Here is a 20,707-nt window from a genome sequence, read left to right on the forward strand (position 1 = left end):
AGCTTGAAAGTTATAACAGAAATACAGGCCAATGGACTAGAACTGAGAGCCCAGACATAAAACTCCTAAGTCTATGGCCAATTGATTTTCAACAAGGGTGCCAAGACCACTCAATGGGGGAAGAGCAGTTTCCTCTACAAATAGCGCTGGGACGAGTGGAAGGTCACATGCCATAGAATGAAGTTGGGCCCTTCATTCACACCACATGTAAAATTCACTCAAAGTGGATCACGGAGCTAAATATTGGAGCCAAAACTACAAACTCTTCGAAGAAAGTATAAAAGTACATCTTTGTGACCTGAGGCTTGGCAGTGGTTTCGTATACGTGACACTAAAATCATGAGGAAGCAAAGAAAAAAGCAGAAATCCCAGACTCCGCCAAAATAAAAAAAACATGCCTGCATCCGAGGATATGATCCAGAAAAGGCAACACGACCATCAAGGAAATGGTTGAGGGGCGCCTGGGTGGCTCAGTGGGTTAAAGCCTCTGCCTTCGGCTCAGTTCATGATCTCAGGGTCCTGGGATCGAGCCCCACATCGGGCTCTCTGCTAAGCGGGAAGCCTGCTACCCCCTCTCCCTCTGCCTGCTGCTCTGCCTACTTGTGATCTCTGTCTGTCAAATAAATAAATAAAATATTTTAAGAAAAGAAAATGGGAGAAAATATTTGTAAATCATGTGTCTGAGAGGAGAATTACATCCAGAATATGTAAAGAACTCTTACAACTCAATAAAAAAAAACAAAAACAAAAAAAAACACAAGACCCAACTTAAATATGGACGAAGGATAGAAAAGACATTTCTCCCAAGAAGGTGCACATGAAAAGCAGCTCTAGGTCATTAGTCATCGGGGAAATGCACATCAAAACCACGAGGAGACGGTCGTCCAAACCTACTTAAAGGGCTCTCCCCAAGAAGTCGGACAATACCAAATGTTGGCAAGGCCGTGGAAAACTGGGAGCCTTCACTCACGGCTGCTGGGGAAGGTAAGAGGGTGCAGGCCTTTTGGTAAAGGGCTGGGCAATCCCTCAAAAGGTTAAACGGAGAGTCACCCTACAGACCAGCAATTCCTCTCCTAGGTAGAGACCCAGCAGAAATGAAAACGCATGTCCACACGACACCTGTCTATGAAGGTTCCTAGCAGCGTTACCAATAAACACCGGAAGGTGGGAACAGCCCAGAAGTCCACTGATGGATGAAAGGAAAAACAAAATGCGGGATACTCACACAATGGGTTATTTACTCTGCCCCCCCTTTTTTTTTTTTAGTTTTATTTATTTATTTGAGAGAGAGAGAGCAAACATGAACAGGGGTCAGAGGGAGAGGGAGAAGCAGGCTGAGCAGGGAGCCCGAGGTGGGACTTGATCCCAGGACCCCGGGATCACGACCCCAGCCAAAGGCAGATGCTTAACCCACTGAGCCACCCCGGTGTCCCTTATTCAGCCTGAAAAAGCAATGATGTCCTAGCAGATACCGTGAAAACATCACACCAAGTGAAAGCGGGCAGTCAGCGAAGACCACGCGTTATGGGATTCTGTTTACAGAACATGTCCAGGTTGGGCAGACCCACAGAGACGGAAAGCAGATTTGCGGTGACCGGGGGCTGGGGGAGGGGGAAAGTGAAGAGTGACTGCTCATAGGTACGGGGTTTCCTCTGGGGGGGGGATGAACATGTTCTCAAAGACTAGCTAGACCACTCGGTGGGGGAGGGGGACGTCCAGAAAGCACCAAACTGTACACTCTAAAATGGAACAATGAATTCTATGGCGGGTGCATTACATTTCAAAAAAGCTGCCCCCCCCCAAAATGTATATATTAATTTTCTGTTTCTTGCCTCTCAACTTTTTATAAAGACTCCCACCCCTCTGGTGCCTGTGAAGGAGGACAGGGTCTTGTGGCAAAGTCCACGACGTTGGGGAGGCCAACACTGAGCCTCCATCTGGGCTCCTCCACGGTGATTCTGTCCCTCCCCCGCCCCCCGGGAGGGGGCATCTGGCAACATCCAGAGACATTTTTGGCCGTCACGCCTGGGAAGGGCAGTGCTCCTGGCTTCTGGTGAGCAGAAGCCAAGGACGTTGCTAAACATCCCACGACACCCAGGCGAGCCCCTACAACAAAGAATGACCCGGCCCTAAGTGTCAGCAGTGGCGAGGTTAAGAAGCCCTGAACGACCTCCGGGCAGCACAAGGGGAAGCCAGGCTTTGACTCAGGCTCAGTGCAATCCAGCTCCCCAGATACCTAGTGAGCAGCCCGCACCAGGATGAGACACGGGGCTGGCCCGGAGATACCGAAGGGGACGTCCCCGCGGAGGGGGCCTGTGTGTTGGGACCTGGGCCGCACGCTGCCCGGAGAAAGGAGCGGAGATCGGGCCTGTCCCCACCGCTGTACAGCTTTCAGCTCCCATCCCAGCTTCCGAGGAGATTGGCCCTGGGGCTCATCGGGCAAGGAGGATGCAGCAGAGATGCGATTTTCAAGCGGAGCTCCCCTCTGGAAGGCCGGGGAGGCCCTTGACACCCATCCCCCGAGAAGCCCTGCAGGCCGCAGGCTCTGCGGACTCAGGGGTGGAGGGAAGACACTTTGCCGGAGACCATCAGGCTCAGTGCACAGCGCTGTGCTTGGGTCTGGCTTGCGGCCAGAGAAGGAGTTTAAACTGGGGTACAGCGAGGCCGTCGCCTCGTGAAGACAGTGACTTGCCCTGTATCCTTTCCGGATGCCGGCTTGGCTGTGCTGAGCCGGGCAGCACGGCCAAGGGGCAGAGACGCACACTAGAGAAGGTGTTCCTAAAGAGGCAGCCTTGCCCATGTGGTCCTAATGAGGATCACGCCAGCCAGGGCCATGCTCCCGCCCCTCCCCCATCTTCTGGCCAGGGGAGAGGTGGCCCTAATTCCCAGGCAGTGTCCTTAGGAACGGTGCCCTCAAGCAGCTGCCCTCATAGCCCCTCCCCTCGGCCCCCAGCCTGTGACCTCCCTTCCTTGCTCTCATCCTCTCCTGTTCTCCATCTTCTATCCCCTTCTCCCCAGGGTGCTTGATAAATATTATTCTAATTCTGAAACGTGCCATTCCAGTCCCACCTCATTAATCTGGATGTGCCCCAGGAAATGGGTTAGGGCCTGAGCTATTTTCCAACCACGGGAAAGAAAATCGGTCAGGGAGGGACAGGGAGGCGGGGCTTGCAAGAAGAGAGTGGGCAGCCCTTTCCAGGTCTGAGAGGGGGGCAGGAGGAAGGAGAGGACAGAGGGGGACAGGCGGACAGAGGAGGGGAGAGTTAGGACGAGGGGGGGCAGACAGTAAGCAGGGACTCAGAGCCACAGAGAGGCAGTGGGGAGGCGGAGACTGGGCAGGAGAGAAAGGGATACGGACGAGGGGACAGAACCGGGCAGGGACAAGAAGGTGGTGGGAGGACTAGGGGGAAGTGAGGAACAAAAAGAAATTCAGAGAAAGCACCCAGAAATGACTCAGAAGGTAAGGGAGGGGGAGGGGCTCAGACAGGAGAGGGGCAGTGGGAACAGGATAGGGCCAGGCCAGCGAGGACAGAGGGGGCTTCCCAGCCAAGGGCAAACCCCCCACCCCCTCGGCCCCTCACAAGCATCTCATTTAAGGACCTGAAGAGTCTTGGGGGTGCCTGGCTGGCCCAGCTGGTGGAGCACAGGACTCCTGATCTCAGGGTCGTGAATTCGAGTCCCACGTTGGGCATAGAGTTTACATCATCATCATAAAATTTTTTAAAAAAGAACTTTTAAAAAAAGAATCTTGCTAATCATTCCAACCTCCCCGCCGCCCCCCCCCCCCCGGCACCACGTTTGCTGCCGTATCTAGGTAAGTCTAACAAAAGCATGTTTTTTTTGCCTGAATTGCCCGGATCGTGGCCTTGGCTCGCCGCTCCCTCTGGCACACGGATTCCTTGGCTTTCCTGGATGCGTGGCGAGCAGGGGAGAGTAAATTAACTGGGCTGCAAGTTGGAGCAGGCATACCGTCGTATATGAGCAGTCCGGCCAGGAAACTTCAGGGGTCCTCGGGAGCCACTGCATGTGTCTTCACCATCTGTATCACTGAGACACCCTCTCATGTCTGTGCCCCACTAACCCGGTCCTACACGCCCTCCCCTGCCTGATCCGCCGTGACACCCACTCGAACCCTGCGTGACCTCAGCAGGTAGTACTGCCCTGATTTTTAACGCTGAATTGAGGCTCGGATGGATTCTAGGGCTGGAACGTGACGGAAGAGAAATTCAAATCGGGGGCGCAGGACCCGAGTCTGGCTGTCTGGCTGTCCTTCTGCTCACTGGGACCGCAGCCTGCGTTGATCTCCCTGCCCTGTGCTGGGTCTGCTTGCACCAGTGAGTCTGTCAGGTCTCTCCACCTGGGTCTACCAACTTAGCAAATGCCAGCTAACATCTGGGCACGGAGAAACAATCAGTAAGTGAACTATTTGGGTCAAGACTCCTGATTCACCTGCTTAAAAACCCTGGTTAACAACGCCAGCAATCTCAAGGAAATGGAAGTGTGTTTGAACACCCCAAGTGTTGAGTTGTCTGGACACCGGCGACCAGGCCTGGTCAACATTTTGACGGGCTGCCACCTGCATTTGAGAGACATGGACTCCTTCTAAAAAGGGCACGTGGTTCCCCTTACAAGAGAGAAATGAAACCTTCGTAGCCTTTGCTTCATAACCTTGCCTGGTTGGGAAAGTCAGCAGGAACTCAAAGACTTAGGAAATGGACCACTATCATTGACTGAGGGATGCCTATGTACCAGACACCCATGCTAAACTCTTACACCCACCCTATCCTCCAACCCTCAAAACAACATGACTTGGGAGACATGACTTGGGAGCCGTAACTAACTCCTGGGAATACTAAGACTTTGCAAGGCTAGCCACATGGCCCAACGGCACACAACTAGGAGGTGGTAAATCCAGATTCTACCCATGGGTAGTTGGAGAGACAGAGGCTTCCTTTAAACCACCGGATTATCCATTCATCCATTCATTCATGCACATGCCCGTCCATCCATCCGTCCCTCCATCCACCCAGTCACATGTTTTTCCACCTAACGCATCCCTCCAAGGGTCTCTGAATCCAAGGTTGTAGGAGTGCTCAATGGTTAGTGGAAAAATTGGCCCAAACAGAAGCCAGCTCCCTCTCGGCTACCCATTGCTAGTGACCTCCGTGAATCATCGACACGAACGTTTTTACATTGTTTTTAGAGGGCAACTGTTTTGTCCCACCGAGTCCTGAGCAGAACACCAACATAGTTTCTTAGACCTCTTGCTCTGCACAAGGCCCCAGTGAGGAGTCACGGTCTTGCTCTACCTTTAACCCTTGTCTTCCTACCCAGCACTCAGTCCCTGGGCTTCGTGGAGTTTCTTTCTCGGGAGTTCCAAGCCCCGTAAATGTCACGGATGGGAGAAACTAAGTTCACCTGGTGTCCAGTAAGCTTTTCTCTGCCAAGGACAAGGCAAGCTGGCTCGTTTCGACCCCTAACTCTGTTCTTTCGCTTTCCGGAGGGAGTAGGAAGACATTTCTGCTGTTGGATAGGTGTGATAAAAGGCCAAACGGATCAACTACTCCATGAATAAGCTATTCTGGTTAATGCTCTCACTCCTGAGGACTAATGAGAACGCTCTTGATCTTGAAGAATTTTCTAAAAGCATTCCTGCCTAATTAAGTAGAATATACTGAATATAATTAATATATTTTTTTAAAAGAATGCAAGTTTCTTCCATGAGAGGGCCAGCAGCCTAATCTTTAGCTCTCTTTGGAGAACACTAAGCAAAATGCAGACCATTCTAGGAAAACACAGTTATTTGTGTAAAAGCTGCAGGATGAACCATGAAAGGTTGTGTTTTTTTTTTTTTTCTTTTTCCCTCCTTAAGTAAATCTCTGACGGCTCCTTTTATATTTCTCCTAGAAGTAGAATGCAGACATTCTAATCTGGTTAAATCGAATATTCTGGTTATCTGAGTCCCAGAGAACAGAGCTTTTGCGGGATGCTGGGAAGAGCGAATGTCCTCTGTAACTTCCTCCTCCTACCTGTTTACTGGGCAGTTGGCGTGCCTTTAATTCTCCAAAACACGCGCTCCGGACAATCAAGTGAATATATTTTTAATAAACACCGGCCGAGGAGAATGGCTTCATTTAGTTATTTCTGGTTCTCTCACAGTCCACTTGAAAAACACAGCTGCTAGCTTTGTGTCTGCACGAGACCGCTCTCCTCATACAGAGAGGCTCCAAACGGGTGTGGAGATCTCCTTTGTTGTGGTAACAATGTTTGCGCATCTGCACGGAGCTGTTCTGGGGGTCTGAGTTGTCCCTGGCACAATGGGAATTCATCGTGGCCAGTGAACACCACGGGACCCGGGGAGGGAAGGCTCGGCTGGCCCGCTCTGCTCTCCAGGTAAGCTGGCCACGTTGCTCTATCCCGACGGGCACCTGTCGGAGGGCTGCGACGTGATGGTTAGCCCCGAGCCAGGTGGAGCACAGACATGCCTCCTCTGGCCGCCACCCTGCCCCCCGTCTGCCCCTCACAGTATGCCCACCACACACCGCATTCCTGGCCTCATGAATCATGTGAAAATTTACCCGGGAGTGGGAAACAGGGCAGTGTCAACACCACGCCTAGACTTTCTAGAAACATCTGGATCGTCCAAGAACGAATCCAAGAGCTTGATGGGTCGAGGGCATCTACCACTTTGAACTGGGGAAAAACAAAAATGCTTCCAAGATTTGTCAGCGTAGCAGTGGACAGCAGGTGACACAAGTGTTCATACACGTACCCGCCACCGGTGTTTTCCTTTTGTTATCTCGGCGTCGTTCTCTCGATGTGCCATAGGTACATGAACCAAAATCCAGGGCTGAGGCCAAAGGAAGGTGGCGCAGCCCATCATGGGGATCCTGCAGCCAGAGTCCCCGGGCGGGAATGCTGACCACTTAGTATGCTGACGATCACCAGCTAGCTACGGAGGTGCCCTGTGGTTCTGTTTCCTCACTGAAAAAATAAAGCTGAAATAATAAAGCCAAAAAGAAAGTCTACCTCTTCTGAGTTATCGCGGAGATTAAATGAGTTAATATTCGTAGAGCACTTCGGACAGAACCCGGCAACCGGGAAGCACTATATAAATATTTGAATAACAAATAAATCCGGCCACAACCTCCTCATGTCTGCTCAGGCACAGCCCACAGGAGCACAGCAGAAGTAAGGACGGCAGAGGGGCTTCCCGGAGGCCTGCATCCACGGTGCCAGATGGGCCAAACTCTGGCACACAACGGCCACGGGTCATCCTGGAAGGGACCACCCACGTCCCATCGTTTCCGCTCAGGCCTCAGGACAGGCATGCATCTGGTCACACAGCCGTGTTCCCTGAACCCTGAACCTGGCCTCTGACCGTCAAGTGCAAGGAAGAGTGTCAGTTCCTCTCCGAGAGGCCGTCACCAGCTGTGTTTCCGCTAGACTGGGAGGAAGCTCCGAGACAGAGCTCAGCCGAGAAGCAAGGAGTCTCACGTTGTGAGCAAAACAAATCAGGACTCCAGCGGGGCCTAAAAGAGCGAACGCATCACACTAGCCAGGGAGAAGTTTGCTGCGCGGGATTCAGCTGGGCTGTTTTTGTTTTTCACCCTTCCTATTTCCCGTTCCCTTTCTTTTTCCTTCCTTCCTTTCTTCTTAAAAAAAAAAAAAAAGTATAAACATGACTGGCACTTCCAAACGCAACTATCTTTGCATCGACAGGACCATCAGAAGAGTGGGGTCCACGTAGAGACCACCCAACGTCCTCCCCATTTTCATTACTTACGCCAGCCCTTCGTTCAAACCCATTAACTGAGGACCTGCCTGTGCCAGGCATTGCTCCAGGCATAAGATACAGGTGTGAACGAGACAAGCAAACACACGTGTCGTCCTGACATCCTGGTCGGGGAGACGGACACGTGCCCAGCCCTGGAGACCCACCAATTTCCCAAAAGGAACTTTCAGACGTTTGCAAGGTGCCTGAATGACCGAGACCTGCATGTTGCTGGGGGGAAATGTCACCTGGGGGTTCTGCTAGAAATTTATAAGCTCATTTTGATGTGAACCGCCTTCGCACGGGCACAAACACTTGAATGCATGTCCCATGAGGAACAGACTCGTAGCTAGGGATGTTTACCCAAGGGAAAGGGAGACTGAAGGGGGCATGCCCTTGCCATCTCCATAGAGAAAGAAGACTTCTTGGCTTCCAGAAGAAAGGATACATTTCCTATGGGTTGTCCCACTGGAGATGCCTCATGCCAAGAAGCCGATGTTGGCTCCCCGCAAGAATTAACGAGAATTAGGTCCTCAGAACCTAATGGACCACTCCAGGAATAGAGGGAGCCCAGGTCTCGATGCACATGTATGCGAGGACCAAAACAGCTCCCAAGTCCCTTTCACCCAAGAGATGCTGTGAGTTTAAGATGCTAAAGTCAAGCCATCACACCATTCTTACCTCAAGGGAGTGTGCAAGGAAAACGCATTTTCTCCCGGGACTGATGCATTTGATGTACGGATGTACATTCTGCTTGCCTCAACCTCCCGGGGTGGCTAAGATCAGAATGGGGCCAGAGAAGAACACAGCTCCACCACTCGGTGGCCCCCAGCCCACAGCCAGGCTGACAGACCAAAGTCGGGGCCAAGGGACTCACCCAAGGGCATGGCGACAGAAAGTGACCCAAGGAGGTGGGATTAGCCTGCCTCTTATCTCAGCTTCCAGGAAACCCTGGGTTCCTAAACCCCGGTGTCCAGGGGCTCATCCTGGGCCAAGAGGGAATGAGGAGAACCTTCTGGGTTGTGGGAGGACCCACAGCAGAGTTTGCAACGCGGAGAAAGAGAGAGAGTTTCCAGATCTAAAAACTCAGGGCAATATGAAAGAAAAGAAACAAGAGGGGCAATTAGCAGGAGCTCCCCCGCCCCGGAGGGAATTAAAAAGGGAATTTCAAGCAGCCTTTGGTCAAGCATCCCCAATCTACTTAATCCCAATCAGTGAAACAGGCATGGAAATTCTAAAACACTTTAAAGGAAATGCATTCTTACTACTCCCCCCGGCCATTGCAAGATTACAAACTAGGCTAGGAACAACCACAACAAAACAAAACCCAAAAAGCTGATCTTTGTAGAGCTGGAGAGCTACTTCATTGAATAGATAAGAATGATTGGTAATTAGCATGCCAACCGCCTAGGAAGAGCCTGCTTGAAAAATCTGTCCTACCGCGTGGTCCCTGTGCCCTGCGCAATCTTTGCAGTCTTGTCTGAGCTATTAATCTGTTCATCACAGATTTTTATCAGACAGAGGAAAGAAAAACAACGTCACCCAGGTCCGATTTGGATACATGCGGAATTAGCCGAGTCTCAGTCGATGCCGTTTAATTAAGTTACAGCAGGACGAGTTCAAGAAGGAGAGCCGGAGGGAGAGAGAGCAAAGGGACCCAACCCAACAGAAGCGAAGGGAGGGTCCAAAAAAGCAGGACAGATAGGAGAAATGCATCATCCCCTGGGAAAGTTCGAGCAAACTTCTCGGGATGCAGTCAAAAAAGACACAGAGGGCAGCTGCTAGTCCAATCAGGAAGAATCCCGATTCTCCCACGGGGCCCCGGGCAGCCCCAGTGCCTGGGAGGGGGGGACGGGTGCCCATTCTTGCCCAACCCCCAGGGATGACAGGAAGGGTCTGCGGTCCCAAGACCTCCAAAGGGAGGGGATGGGTGAGCTCCGGAACCCACGCTCAGGCACCACTTAAAATTAACAGCCACTCCCCGCAAGCCCTCTCGGGTTCAAATCCCTCCTCACTGGGGCAGCAAGACCGAAGGAAGATTCAAGAGGGGACACGGCGGAAAGCATCCTTCCCAGAAGAGGACATTTGGCTAAGGGAGCCGCGAATATGTCCAGAGGACAGATGTCCTAAGTAATGAGACTTTAATGCCGGAGCTAATGGGAACAGTACACAAGACCAAATGCCAAAAAAGCAAGGAATAATGAGTGTTTGGGAAGCCTGCAGAAAGCAGTGACTCCTCTCTCCCAAACGCCCGGGGAGCAGGGCCAAGGTTGTAGCCACCCAGCGCCTGGTTGGAACTTGGCCTCCATGGTCTCGAGGTGGGGACAGTGGGCGTGAGCAAGGAGGAACAAGGGTTCTCCTGTTCCTCTGACCCGAACGGGTCTGAGCCGGGATGGGGACTGGAAACGGTGTCCAGGAACCTTCCTCTCCCTGGAGAAAGCTAGGGAAATTGTTCCTACACCCGCCCTCAATCGGGTGAGTGCCCACCTCCATCAGGGACCCTGTCCCGGGCGCCACAGGCCAGGGAGTGACAACTGACCACCACCACTGACCAGGACAACAGAAATCTGGGAGTAAAGGCCAGGGCGCTGAGGGCTCCCCGGGGTCCCTTCCTTCAAGCATGCCTTTCAGGACACGGGACTCGAGGTCACAAGAAGCAGAGAAACACCTGATAAGAAGGAGGAATTAGGAGACCGGGCTGGGAGAATTAAAACAGGGAAAGCGCAGGACCAGAGCAGCAAGCAGCAGTGAGTCGGGCAAAACTCTGCCTGGTGTGCCCTGTGCTACGTGTTATAAATGGGGCAGGGAGGGGGCAGTGACAAATGGAACTGCTTGGGAGCTGCAGGTCCCGGTAATTAGAACCGGGAATGGCCCGAGGTCCATCCCCTCGCCCCCAGATCACTTCCTCTCCCCAGCGCCTCTATTACTCTCCAGAGCTGGACTCGTGCAGAACTGCCCGGGGGTGGGGGGGGCGGGGGGGGATGGGTTTCTGCCAATAACAGCAAAGCATTGCTGTTTTTGTTGTTGGTGTTCCTCCACGGAATCGGGGTGTTTTGCTTCATTTTTGTTTTTTCGCATTTTCTTTGTGTTGCCTTCACCATCCTCTGCCAACGTGATCCATTCTTGAAAACAAGGCATTGCACTGCCCTGGTGGCCTCAGACCCTGCAGGCAATGCAAGCGTGGCCACCAGCCCGGTTCTGTGGCACCCTGATCTGCAGGGCATGAGAAATGCCCTCATTTCTCACCACGATAACCCGTGCCAGGGCACGGGCAGAGGCCTCTTTGCTTTCTCAAGAAATCAGAGCATCACTGACCCGTTTACATCTGGGGTGGTGGGAGCCAGCTGCCCCTCCATGGAGATAGAGACTGGCCATGTTCTAGCTGTGTGACCTTAGGCAAGTTACTAAGCCTCTCTGAGCTGATTTCCTCCTCCGTGCAATGGGCACCTATCCCCAGAGGGTGAAGGAAAGATGCAGTGAAACAGTTTATGTCCAGTACATAGCAGGGTTCCAGGCACAGAGGAAGCCCTCGAGACTGAGAGCTTTGGCCAGCTTCTCCCTACCACCATCCCTGTTTCATCCAGGTGACCTTGGGCCGTCCTCACACTGAGGCCTCTGGCCCTCCTCAAGGCCAGCTTTCTGCAGATGCACACACGATGGAGTTGTATAAGCTCCCGGGAAACAGACCTCCTCCCATCCTGACCTTTGAGCAGAGGAAGGGGGCTCCCCAGCCACAGAGCAGGGCTGACCCCTCGGGGTCCAACATGAGTGCCCATTAGGGGATCTGCGAGGACCAGAGGCTATGCCCCGGCGTGCGCACACACTCTGGGAGGAGGGGCCGGGGGAGTGCAGTTCACGTAGGGAATCCACGCGCCATGGTCAGGGGCAGCCCCACCTCCCTGCACGTGCAAACAGTTCCACCTGTCCAAGGGCTGTGTGACCCCAGCGGGGACCTGACCCGAATGCCAGATTACGGAGGTGATGGCATCCACACGGACAGGCGGGAGGGCGCAGAGACCCTCCAGCTCTGACCCCAAGACCGGCCGCACGCATCCCCAAGAATTTGGGTCCCTCTACCCTCAGAATCAAATTAAAAATCTAAATTGAGTTGTCTACTTATCTCATGAAAAAATGTGGGACATTCTTTTTTTTTTTTTTTTTGGTTCTCCCTCTCTGGGCAGTTATTTGAACTTTCTTCCCTGCATATTCAAGTGCTTTCTTTCCCCAGTGCCTCCACGGTCTGCCGGGACATGCTGATAGAACACGAGGCTGATTTTGGGAAGGCTGGTGATATCCTTCTGCATGCAGCGTGGTCTCCGCAAAGTGGCCCTCATGGCCACTGGGCTCGGCTTTATAAGGCTGCGATTCCTTACTGGAACGCCTCTTCTGGGCCCGGCCTCTGGAGACAGTAGCCACGCGGCTCCTGGGAGGGCAGGTCTCATTACCAGAGGCGCTCTTTGTGTCTGCGAATGACTGGCCGATCACGGACTCCATTCATCGGCCTCAGCCTGGTGACTCATCGCCGCTTACAAGAATCACATCTACCCTAAGAGGATGAGAATCTGTGCCGTTACGGAGATGACATGCCTTGGGCTCCGAGAACACTTCCAGGAGGATCCGTGGCAACATTTTCTGGAGAAGAGGCAGCCCGGGACCTCCCAAGGTGACTGCGTGGAAGGAGGACACATTAGGGTAGGGACGTCCTGGCTCTTTCAAAGTTAGGATCGGGCGCGTTGTAGGAGAGGGGTCCCAAATTGCCTGCCATCAAGATGAATGTCGCAGAATGGCCGGACCTAAATCTCCAGCTTCATTAGTCATCCTTCTAGAAGCTTCTCTGGACCCCTCACCTTGTATCTACTCTGTCCCTGTGGGGTCATGGCCCAGCCCTGGGAACAGGCAAGGCCTGGCAGCAGTGAGCGTGCCTCTGGGGCTCACAGAGCTGTCATATATGTGGGGAGCCATTCTAGGGGACAAAGGGGAAATCCCCCCCCACGTTGGGCCCACAGGGCGCCTGGAGGTATCTGGTGGTCTCTGGCAAAACTGAAACTCATTGAACCTGGTAGGTCTCAGCGTTCCCCCCCACACACCCCATTTCTGGGAGAGAGAGAAAGCATTTAGAGCCCGCATTCTGAATTACAGAGGTCGGCCCACAGTTTTGCTTGGTGACCCTTTTCCATGGTTCACAACTTCCTGGCTTTTGTTGCATTCCCTCTCTTCCACACTCTGCATTCCTCGGATCCTATTAAAGGATGGTGCTTCGATCAGGTCATCGCCCTCTGCAAAGGGACCTGGAGAAAACTGCAAGGGGACTGGGGAAGACGGACAGAAATCATTTTAGGGGATGGTCAAACTGAATGAGGAAGGACCAAAGCGATGTAGGGAAAGGAGAGAGACTAGAAGTCATCACTCACTCCTTTAAACATCTGGGGAGTTATATGGTTGCGACCGAGAGACAGGTGCATAAAGTGAAGCCATCATGGGTGCTCACTGCAGGAGACAGGGCTGGGCCACACCTCGTCAGGAAAGTGGGTGGGACCCAGGACCCAGCCCGGCCCCCAGCTACCGGGTCTAGCCACCAACCACCCCCCCCCCCCGCTAGCTGGGTACCCCTGGCATTATGATCTGGCCTCCCTGGGCATCGCCTGGCCTGTAAAATCAGGAAGTTAGGCTACATGACTGGCCTGTAAGAAAAATTCTACAATTCTATAATGATGACAAAATAACAAAACATATGGTTGGCCCTTGAGCAAGGCAGGGGCTGGGCGACAACCCCCTTGTGCAGCTGAAAATCCAAGGATAATTTCTAACTCCCCCAAAGCTTAACTACTACTAACAGTCTACTGTTGAGCAGGACCTTCCCAATAACATGGCAGCCAACCCACACATATACTCTATTCTTACTGTAAACCAAGCTGGAGAGAAGAAAATGGTAAGAGAAAACCCATTTACAGTTCTGTGCTGAATTTATTGAAAAAAAAAAAAATCTGAGGGTGCCTGGCTGACTCAGTCGGGAGAGCATGTGACTGTTGATCTCAGGGTTGTGAGTTCGAGCCCCACATCAGGCGTGGAGCCTACATTTAAAAAAATGCAGAATAAAACTATTAAAAAAAATCTGTGTATAAGTGGACCTGCGCAGTTCAAACCCATGCTGTTCAAGGGTCAACTGTATTACTCTGCCTTTTCAGGACAATCTGGTTTTACTTCTAAAGATAAAAGAAGAAGAACAGACGGGGCAATCATCTCAAAGGGGTGTGAAATAAGCCTGCTCAAGGCCAAGGGACAGAGACCCTCTGAGGGTTTGTGGGTAAACCCCTTACACCAAGCCCTCTTCCCTGTTCCCAGTACCAACGAGAAGCAGGAGGTCAGAGATGTGACTCAGGGAAAAATAATGGGCTGAAGTTTCCCAAAACAGAGGAAAGAGAGGGAAAAAAAAAAAAAATCACATCAGAAGGTATTTAAAAACAAATTAAACCCAGGCTCTAACATAGTCCCTTCCCCATCGGCCATCTGAGACGTGTCACCGGCAAGCTCGCAAGGCAATTTTGTGGTTCCGCAGGATGGACGTCGTCCAGGGATAAAATCAAGATTGTAAGACAAGATGCACCTGAGTTCGCCATAATCTTAAAAGCAGGTTACGCAGCACGTTGCACGGGGCGCGGTGGCAAAGAGGGAGGGTGAGGGGGTGACATCCCACGGCCAGCGGCTGGCCGCCCCTTCCAGCCCGTGGTGGGGATTCGCACTCTATGGAAAGGCAGCCGGGAAGATAAGATCTAAGGTCAATCGATCCTGCCAGGCCCTGGGGAAATCGGGCAGTGTAAGGGGGAAGGACGAAGCCTCCTCTGGCGTAGCTCCCTTCTACTCTGGGTCTTCGGTGGGCATGTCTGCCCGGGGCTGGGAAACTAACCTCTTTCCATCAGCTCGCTTCTTCAGCTGTCCGAACCCCTGGATCGGAATCAACAGCCAAATCAATCTGATCTCATTAAAAGAGGTTAAAAACAGTGAATTGGACTTTTCCTCCACCTGGGGCTTGGCAGTCTAGCACTGGGGGCAGACTCTTGGTGTCTTAGCAGCGGATTCCTCCCGAGGAACGCGCTGGGAGCCTGGGGTCAGCGGCGGGTGGGGACGGGAGACACATGTGTGTGCCTTCTGGGCTGGCGCAGGGTGGGAGAGGACAAGAAGACAGCAAACAGACCAGGCGGAACTGTCCGCGCCAGATGCCGGAAAAGCAGTTTGCACGGCTGACCTGCTAAATCCAGAATGAACTCTGCTGCCCTTCTGTGTCCAAGGTACCACCTTACAGGCTTAGGTTATGTGGTTTGAGACATACCTCGCCCCCCAGCAGGTGACCAGGGCTCCTCTGTGGAATCGAAGGCATTTGCATGTAGCCCAGGACCTGGGCACCACATCTGCTTCTCACCCCATGACCTCCCTCCTTTTGCCATTTTTGCCTCCTCCTGTCTTCCAGGTGTCCTTCCCTAACCCCTCTTCCATAACCCTCCTTAAATTCCTCTACAATTTCCCTGCTTTCCCTGCATGCATTTTTTTTCCCCTCCAAGGCAACAGAAAACAAGCAATGTTCAGACCTTCAGTCCAAGGCAAGATTTTTTTTTTTCCCCTGTCCTTCCAACTGCTCTATTTGAAGGAAAAAACAAGTTGACTCTCTATTTAGATCAATTCATTACAGTGAGCTCGCAGTGCTCCAAGAAATGGGAGTGTTTGGGGAATGCTGGGACAATTCATTGCCTGCGGATTCGGGAAGAACATCCATGAAATCAGCCGGCAGAGGGGTCTTGCTATTACAAAGACGCGGTCAGGCAGCAGGCAAGGGGCCTCTCTGGATTTCTAGAGGGAGAGAAGGTGGAACAGAGTGTTCTCTTGATTCCTCTAGAAACAAGCAGAGGAGCCCAAAGACAAAGGAGCCTCCTGATGGCTGTCGGGTCGCTTCCTGACACTTTTCCTTTATTGCTGGCCGCATCTGCTCAGGTTCTCCTGCCTGCAACCCTGAGCATACGACCCCCCCACCCCAAATATCTCCATCCCTTCCATCCCTGCAGAGTGGGAGGACCCAAGGCATCCCTGACTCCACCAACTACATCCATAGGTCCCTAATAGCTCCCTGCCCCAGCTGCTAGGTAGCCACTTGGGGGAAAAAAAAAAAAAAAGGCAGACTTTCTCGCTTGGAGAGTCTCCTCTCCAGGACACTAATGAATCAACTCCGGGTGAGGAGGAGGGGATGGGTTTGAATGTGAGACGGCCGTTGCCTGGGCTGAAGCGCTTGCCCTGGGGAGAACATCACAGCCCCTCATTGAATAAACAGCCCCAGGAAGCAAGGCAGAAACTGCTGGGGCTTGGGGGCATGCCTGTGGTTTATGAGTTTGAACCTCAGCTGGGGGAAGGTGAACGGGGGAAGGTGGGGCAGCGACCTGGGTGGGAAACAGGGCCATGGCTGGGAAAGGTGGGCACCCCCTAGTCCAGTGGCTCCCCAGACCCAGAGCACGGCTCAGCCTTTGGTCTCCCTGGCCGCCCATCTCTTCCTCCCCCCTGGGGTCCAGCTGAGCTGGTGTTGGCATCACTGGAGAGCTGCGAGTTTCCCCTACAGACACTGACTTCGCACACAGAAACAGGACAGCAGGGTCTAATCACTTCTGGAAAAGACTAAATCTGTTCTTCCCTGCGGGGGCCGGAGCACTGAAAGGAAGCCGGGCTCTAAGGAATGTGTGCCACGGGCAAGCGGAAGGCTGGCCTGCCCGGGGACACCAGGAGGAGGCAGGTGGCTGATCTCGGGGCGGCAGCCTCCTCCTCCACCCCTTCTAACCCTCCCACAAACAGCCCTTACGATGACCTGGTCTTCATGGTCTTCCTTGGACCCAGCCCCTGCCCACCCGGCTCCCATCTTCGGAGAGAGGATCACACTGGAATAAATCCTTCACCTTTCCAGAAAGGAAATGTCTCTGCTGAACTATTTCAAGGCATATGGAACCACACACACAGCCCACTTCCTCCGCGGACCCCCCTGGAGAGGGTGCATCCTTTCTCCTCCCCCACCTAGGAAAACTCATAAGGTAGGACTAGTTCTCCCTTCCCATTTCCCTACTCCGGTTCCCAACCAGACCCTCTGCACGGAAGCCCCCCCAACCCCGCCACCGGAATGGCAAGCGGTGACCTCTCAAATGCGAGCCAGTTGGGATGCGTGCTGGGAAGCGCGCCCAGGGGTCGGGGAGCAGCACCCTGCCATGTGCATGCTCAGCCTGACACACCCGGGGAGGGGAGAGGTCGAGGTGGGATGCTTTGCTGCCTGAGTCACCCAGAACTGGATGCTGAGCTTCCCACCCACCCCACCCCACTGCCCCCCCTCCCCCACCCTGCCCAAGGTCATCATGGAGTGTCTGGAGGGAGGGCTCATGCTCTGCCCCCTCTCCCCCAAAACAGAGACAGGCATTGTCCCCCACCGAACAGGCCCCAGTATGTCGGTTTCCAAAGCACCCAGCAGGCAAAGCTACAGCTGCTCGCAGAGAAGCTGTGAACTGAATAAAATCAGGAGGTGAATTTGAGAGAGAAACATCCCACGTTAACATCACGGTCTCAGGCTGAACTCAGCTCCCTTCCACAATTACCTTCCTTCCTGACCCCAGAGGGAAACTGCTCCAACACCATCACCAGTCCCTGAGCCACACACCTGTACACAGACAAGTTATTCTAGTCCGGGGCTGGTGGGGGAGCTCGCCGTGACGGGGAGGGGAGAAAATACCCCAAGGAACAGTGACACGTCCAGGGTCACAAACCAGCAGAACAGAGGCCAGCGCCAGCATCCAAAGACCATCACCAGTATCCTCCCAGAGGATGACAAGTACATTCAGTAGGGGGGTACGCGGGCAGGGTAGGGGGCGGCCCAGAAAAGAAAGAAACCAGAGCAAGGGAAGGTGGAATGAGCGGCCAGGAGCCCAGGAGAAGGCACCTGGAGGTAGGCAGAGGAACAATGAGGACCGAGGACAACTGCTTCTGGAAGGTGCCTGCCCACAGGCTATGACTTCTCTGCTTTCCAAGGTGAGCCACGAGGGAGAACCCTTCACCAAACCAGACCCCAAGGAGATACGGACTGCCCGCATCCCACTTCTCACAATTCCTCCACCCACGCCCGGGATCAGCCAGGCACAGACTCACTACCTAAAAGATAAGATGTTGGGGGGGGTGGGGAATGGGGGACAGTGGCCCCTTAGGGTGATGAGTTAGGAATTATACACGGGTCTGCTTTTGGAAACACACAGTTCTGATACCCAAGTATGTATGTCACTATTGAAATACCCACACATCGTGCGTTTGACTCAATAAAACCTGCCAGGGAGTATCATCTTTTCTCAACATCTTCAAAGGAAGAAAAAAAAAATCATGCCCAGAAATTTCTATCTGCCTTTCTCTCTCTTCATCAAGGTACGGCTGATTAATGTCCACAGCGGCAAGGGAAGAAGGCATTCAGGCCGAAAGAATAGAAATGAGTTTCAGCTGTGTGGTTCGGGGTGGGGGTCTGCTTGGCACACGCAGAAGCAGGACTGGTCTGGGGGAGGGGGTCCTGGTTACCCAGGCAGGGCTCACACCCCGTGCCAAAAATGGAGGCATGTCCTGGGGCAGGATTTGTTCCCTGAAAGACTCTGCTGAACCAGGTCCAACCATTCATCATCACGAGGGGACCGGAAGCTGAGCTAACTTTGCCTCCCCTGGGTGCATCGGTCCCTGACTTGGGAAGAGAGGCTGGTTTCCTGTTCTCTGGGCTCCAATTTCCCTAAGGACTCCCTGGGAGCCAGGGTCCTGGGGTGGGAGGCAGTCAGGATGGAGCTGTGCTTTGCCGTATCTCGAGCTCTTGCCGTAAGTTTCCTGGGAGGCTGCCCCCATCACCCCCCCCCCAATGTAACCGGTAAAAGCTGCCCACTGGGCTTAACACAGCAAGCATGTTAACTCAGAGCATTCTGCCAACGGGGTTTGAAAGAACAAGTCCTCCAGTCTCGGCAGGAAAATAAGCATCCCACTTGGGCAAGGAGGCAGTGAAGAGACACCATCTGCCCTTGGTCAACATGGAATGGAGAAATTTTTACCCCTTCTTACCGGGAAGGCGTCCCTTCCATACCACCCCCCCACCCCGTCCCCACATGGGGAACACCCAGCTTATACTAAATCACTTGGTACTACCTCCTGTAAGGTTCCAACATTGTTCACTATCCTAGACCGAAGAGGATGTGCTGGTTAGACTCAGAAAGCCAAAGCCAAGAGGAGCCTACCCCAAAGTGCCCACTTGCCCTGAAAACTGAACCCCAGACCCCACCCCCATCCCCCATCCAGGGTTGTGGAATTCCTAAAATTCCTAGGCTCAAACTTGGGGGACTCCACAGATCCTTACTCTGCCCCCTAACTCCCCTACCAACAAAGCATGCATTCTGGGCTCTGAAGAAAGGGTGGAAATAAGAAAGCTGTGATTTATCTGCATGTCAAGGAAGCAAGCGAGGGAGAAGCTGGTTTCAGAGAGTCAGAGCGACGTGGTGGCACCGAGTGTGAAGAGAACCGGGGACTCACGTTAAGAGGGGCGAGGCTCAGCGGGAGGCTGGGGACCGGGTCCCGGGGCACCGGGGGACCCGGGGACTGGGGACCCGGGGACCGGCCCCGGGCGGCCGCTCGAACGCACACCCTCTCACCTGTGGATGTTCATCTCCCGCGGAGGGCGGTGGGCCTTGTCATAGGAGACCTTGGCGAAGACGCCGGCCACGATGACGAAGGCGATCACCCCGCAGGTGATGTAGACGGTGAAGTTGGTCTTGTCCTTCTCCGGGTCGTACTTGTTCTCGGGCCCCGGCGACACCACCTTGGTGCTGGGCGTCTGCACCCACACGGGGCTCTGGTAGTTGGTGCACTGGCGCTGGTCCAGCTTCTCGTGGCGCTTCTTGCAGCAGAAGCGGTAGTAGCAGGTGCCGCAGCAGTACAGGTAGCCGCTCTCGCTGTTGTTGCACTCGAACTCCTTGTCGTACTGGCCGCTCACGTCGTAGTAGCCCCAGCACGTCTCGTAGGTGACGGCCGCGCTGGCCGCCGCCACCGCCGCCGCGGGCTGTCCCCGCCGGCTCCCCGCCTCCGGGCCGCCGGGCGCCCGGGCGGCGGTGCCGTTCAGCTCGCGGCCGCCCCGGGCCAGGGCGCCCCCGGGCCGCCGGCCCCCGACGGCAGCGGCGCCGGCGCTCAGGGTCCGGTTGGCGACGCGGCCGCGGGCGCCGCGGGCGCCGGGCAGCAGGTGCAGGGACTCCAGCGAGAGCAGCAGCAGCAGCAGCAGCAGGAGGCGCCGCAGCGCCATGGCGGGGCCGGGCGGGAGGGCGCGGGCAGGCTTCCGCGGCAGGCCGCTCCCCGGCCGCCGGGCTCCGAGAGCGGCGGCGCGGGCCGGGCTGGCGGCGCGGGCGGTCAGCGGCGCCGGGGCGATGGCGCCATCGAGGCGCGGGCGGCGGCGGCGGCGGCGGCGGCGGCGGCGGCGCGCGGTGCGCACGGACCGGCCCGGCGCGGGCTGCTCGGGCGCTCACGCTGCGCGCCGGCTCCGCGCTCCCCCTGCGGGCTCCGCGCGCCTCCCGGGCAGCCCCATCCCCCGCCGGCGGCGGCGCGGCTCAGGCGGGACCCGAAGCGCGGCTCCCGGCGGCGGCGGCGGCGGCGGTGGCAGCGGCGTGGTCCCGTCCGGGCGGGTCCTGCGGGACAAGACGGGGAGCTGGTCACGGGGCGGGGCGGGGCGGGGGGCGGGCGGGGAGGGAGCGCGCAGCCTTCGAGGAGCCGGGCTCGGGGCCGGAGGGGCGCGGAGCCCGCGGAGAGACGGGGCCCGGGGGCCCTGAGCGCGGGCCACCGAGGGCGCACGGGCCGCCAGCCCCGCAGCGCGCTCCCGCCGCGGGATGACTCCCCGGGACGGAGCGGGCTGCGGCG

At 54.9% G+C, this 20,707-nt stretch overlaps 1 protein-coding gene across 4 annotated transcripts in view; it reads right to left on the reverse strand.

Annotated features, from left to right (window-relative positions):
- SHISA6 (shisa family member 6) overlaps positions 1 to 20,099 on the reverse strand; it is a gene marked incomplete at both ends in the record, with an annotated part of 272,740 nt that extends 252,641 nt beyond the window's left edge. For all 4 annotated transcript variants that reach the window (XM_080827463.1, XM_080827462.1, XM_080827461.1 and 1 more), the window contains one exon: positions 19,456 to 20,099. In XM_080827463.1, coding sequence (XP_080683589.1) covers positions 19,456 to 20,099 — 644 coding nt within the window. The remainder of the gene's footprint in view (positions 1 to 19,455) is intronic.
- Between the last annotated feature and the right edge of the window lie 608 nt (positions 20,100 to 20,707).

This window comes from Martes martes (assembly GCF_963455335.1).
Source record: "Martes martes genome assembly, chromosome: 16".
In the NCBI taxonomy this organism is placed as follows: domain Eukaryota; kingdom Metazoa; phylum Chordata; class Mammalia; order Carnivora; family Mustelidae; genus Martes; species Martes martes.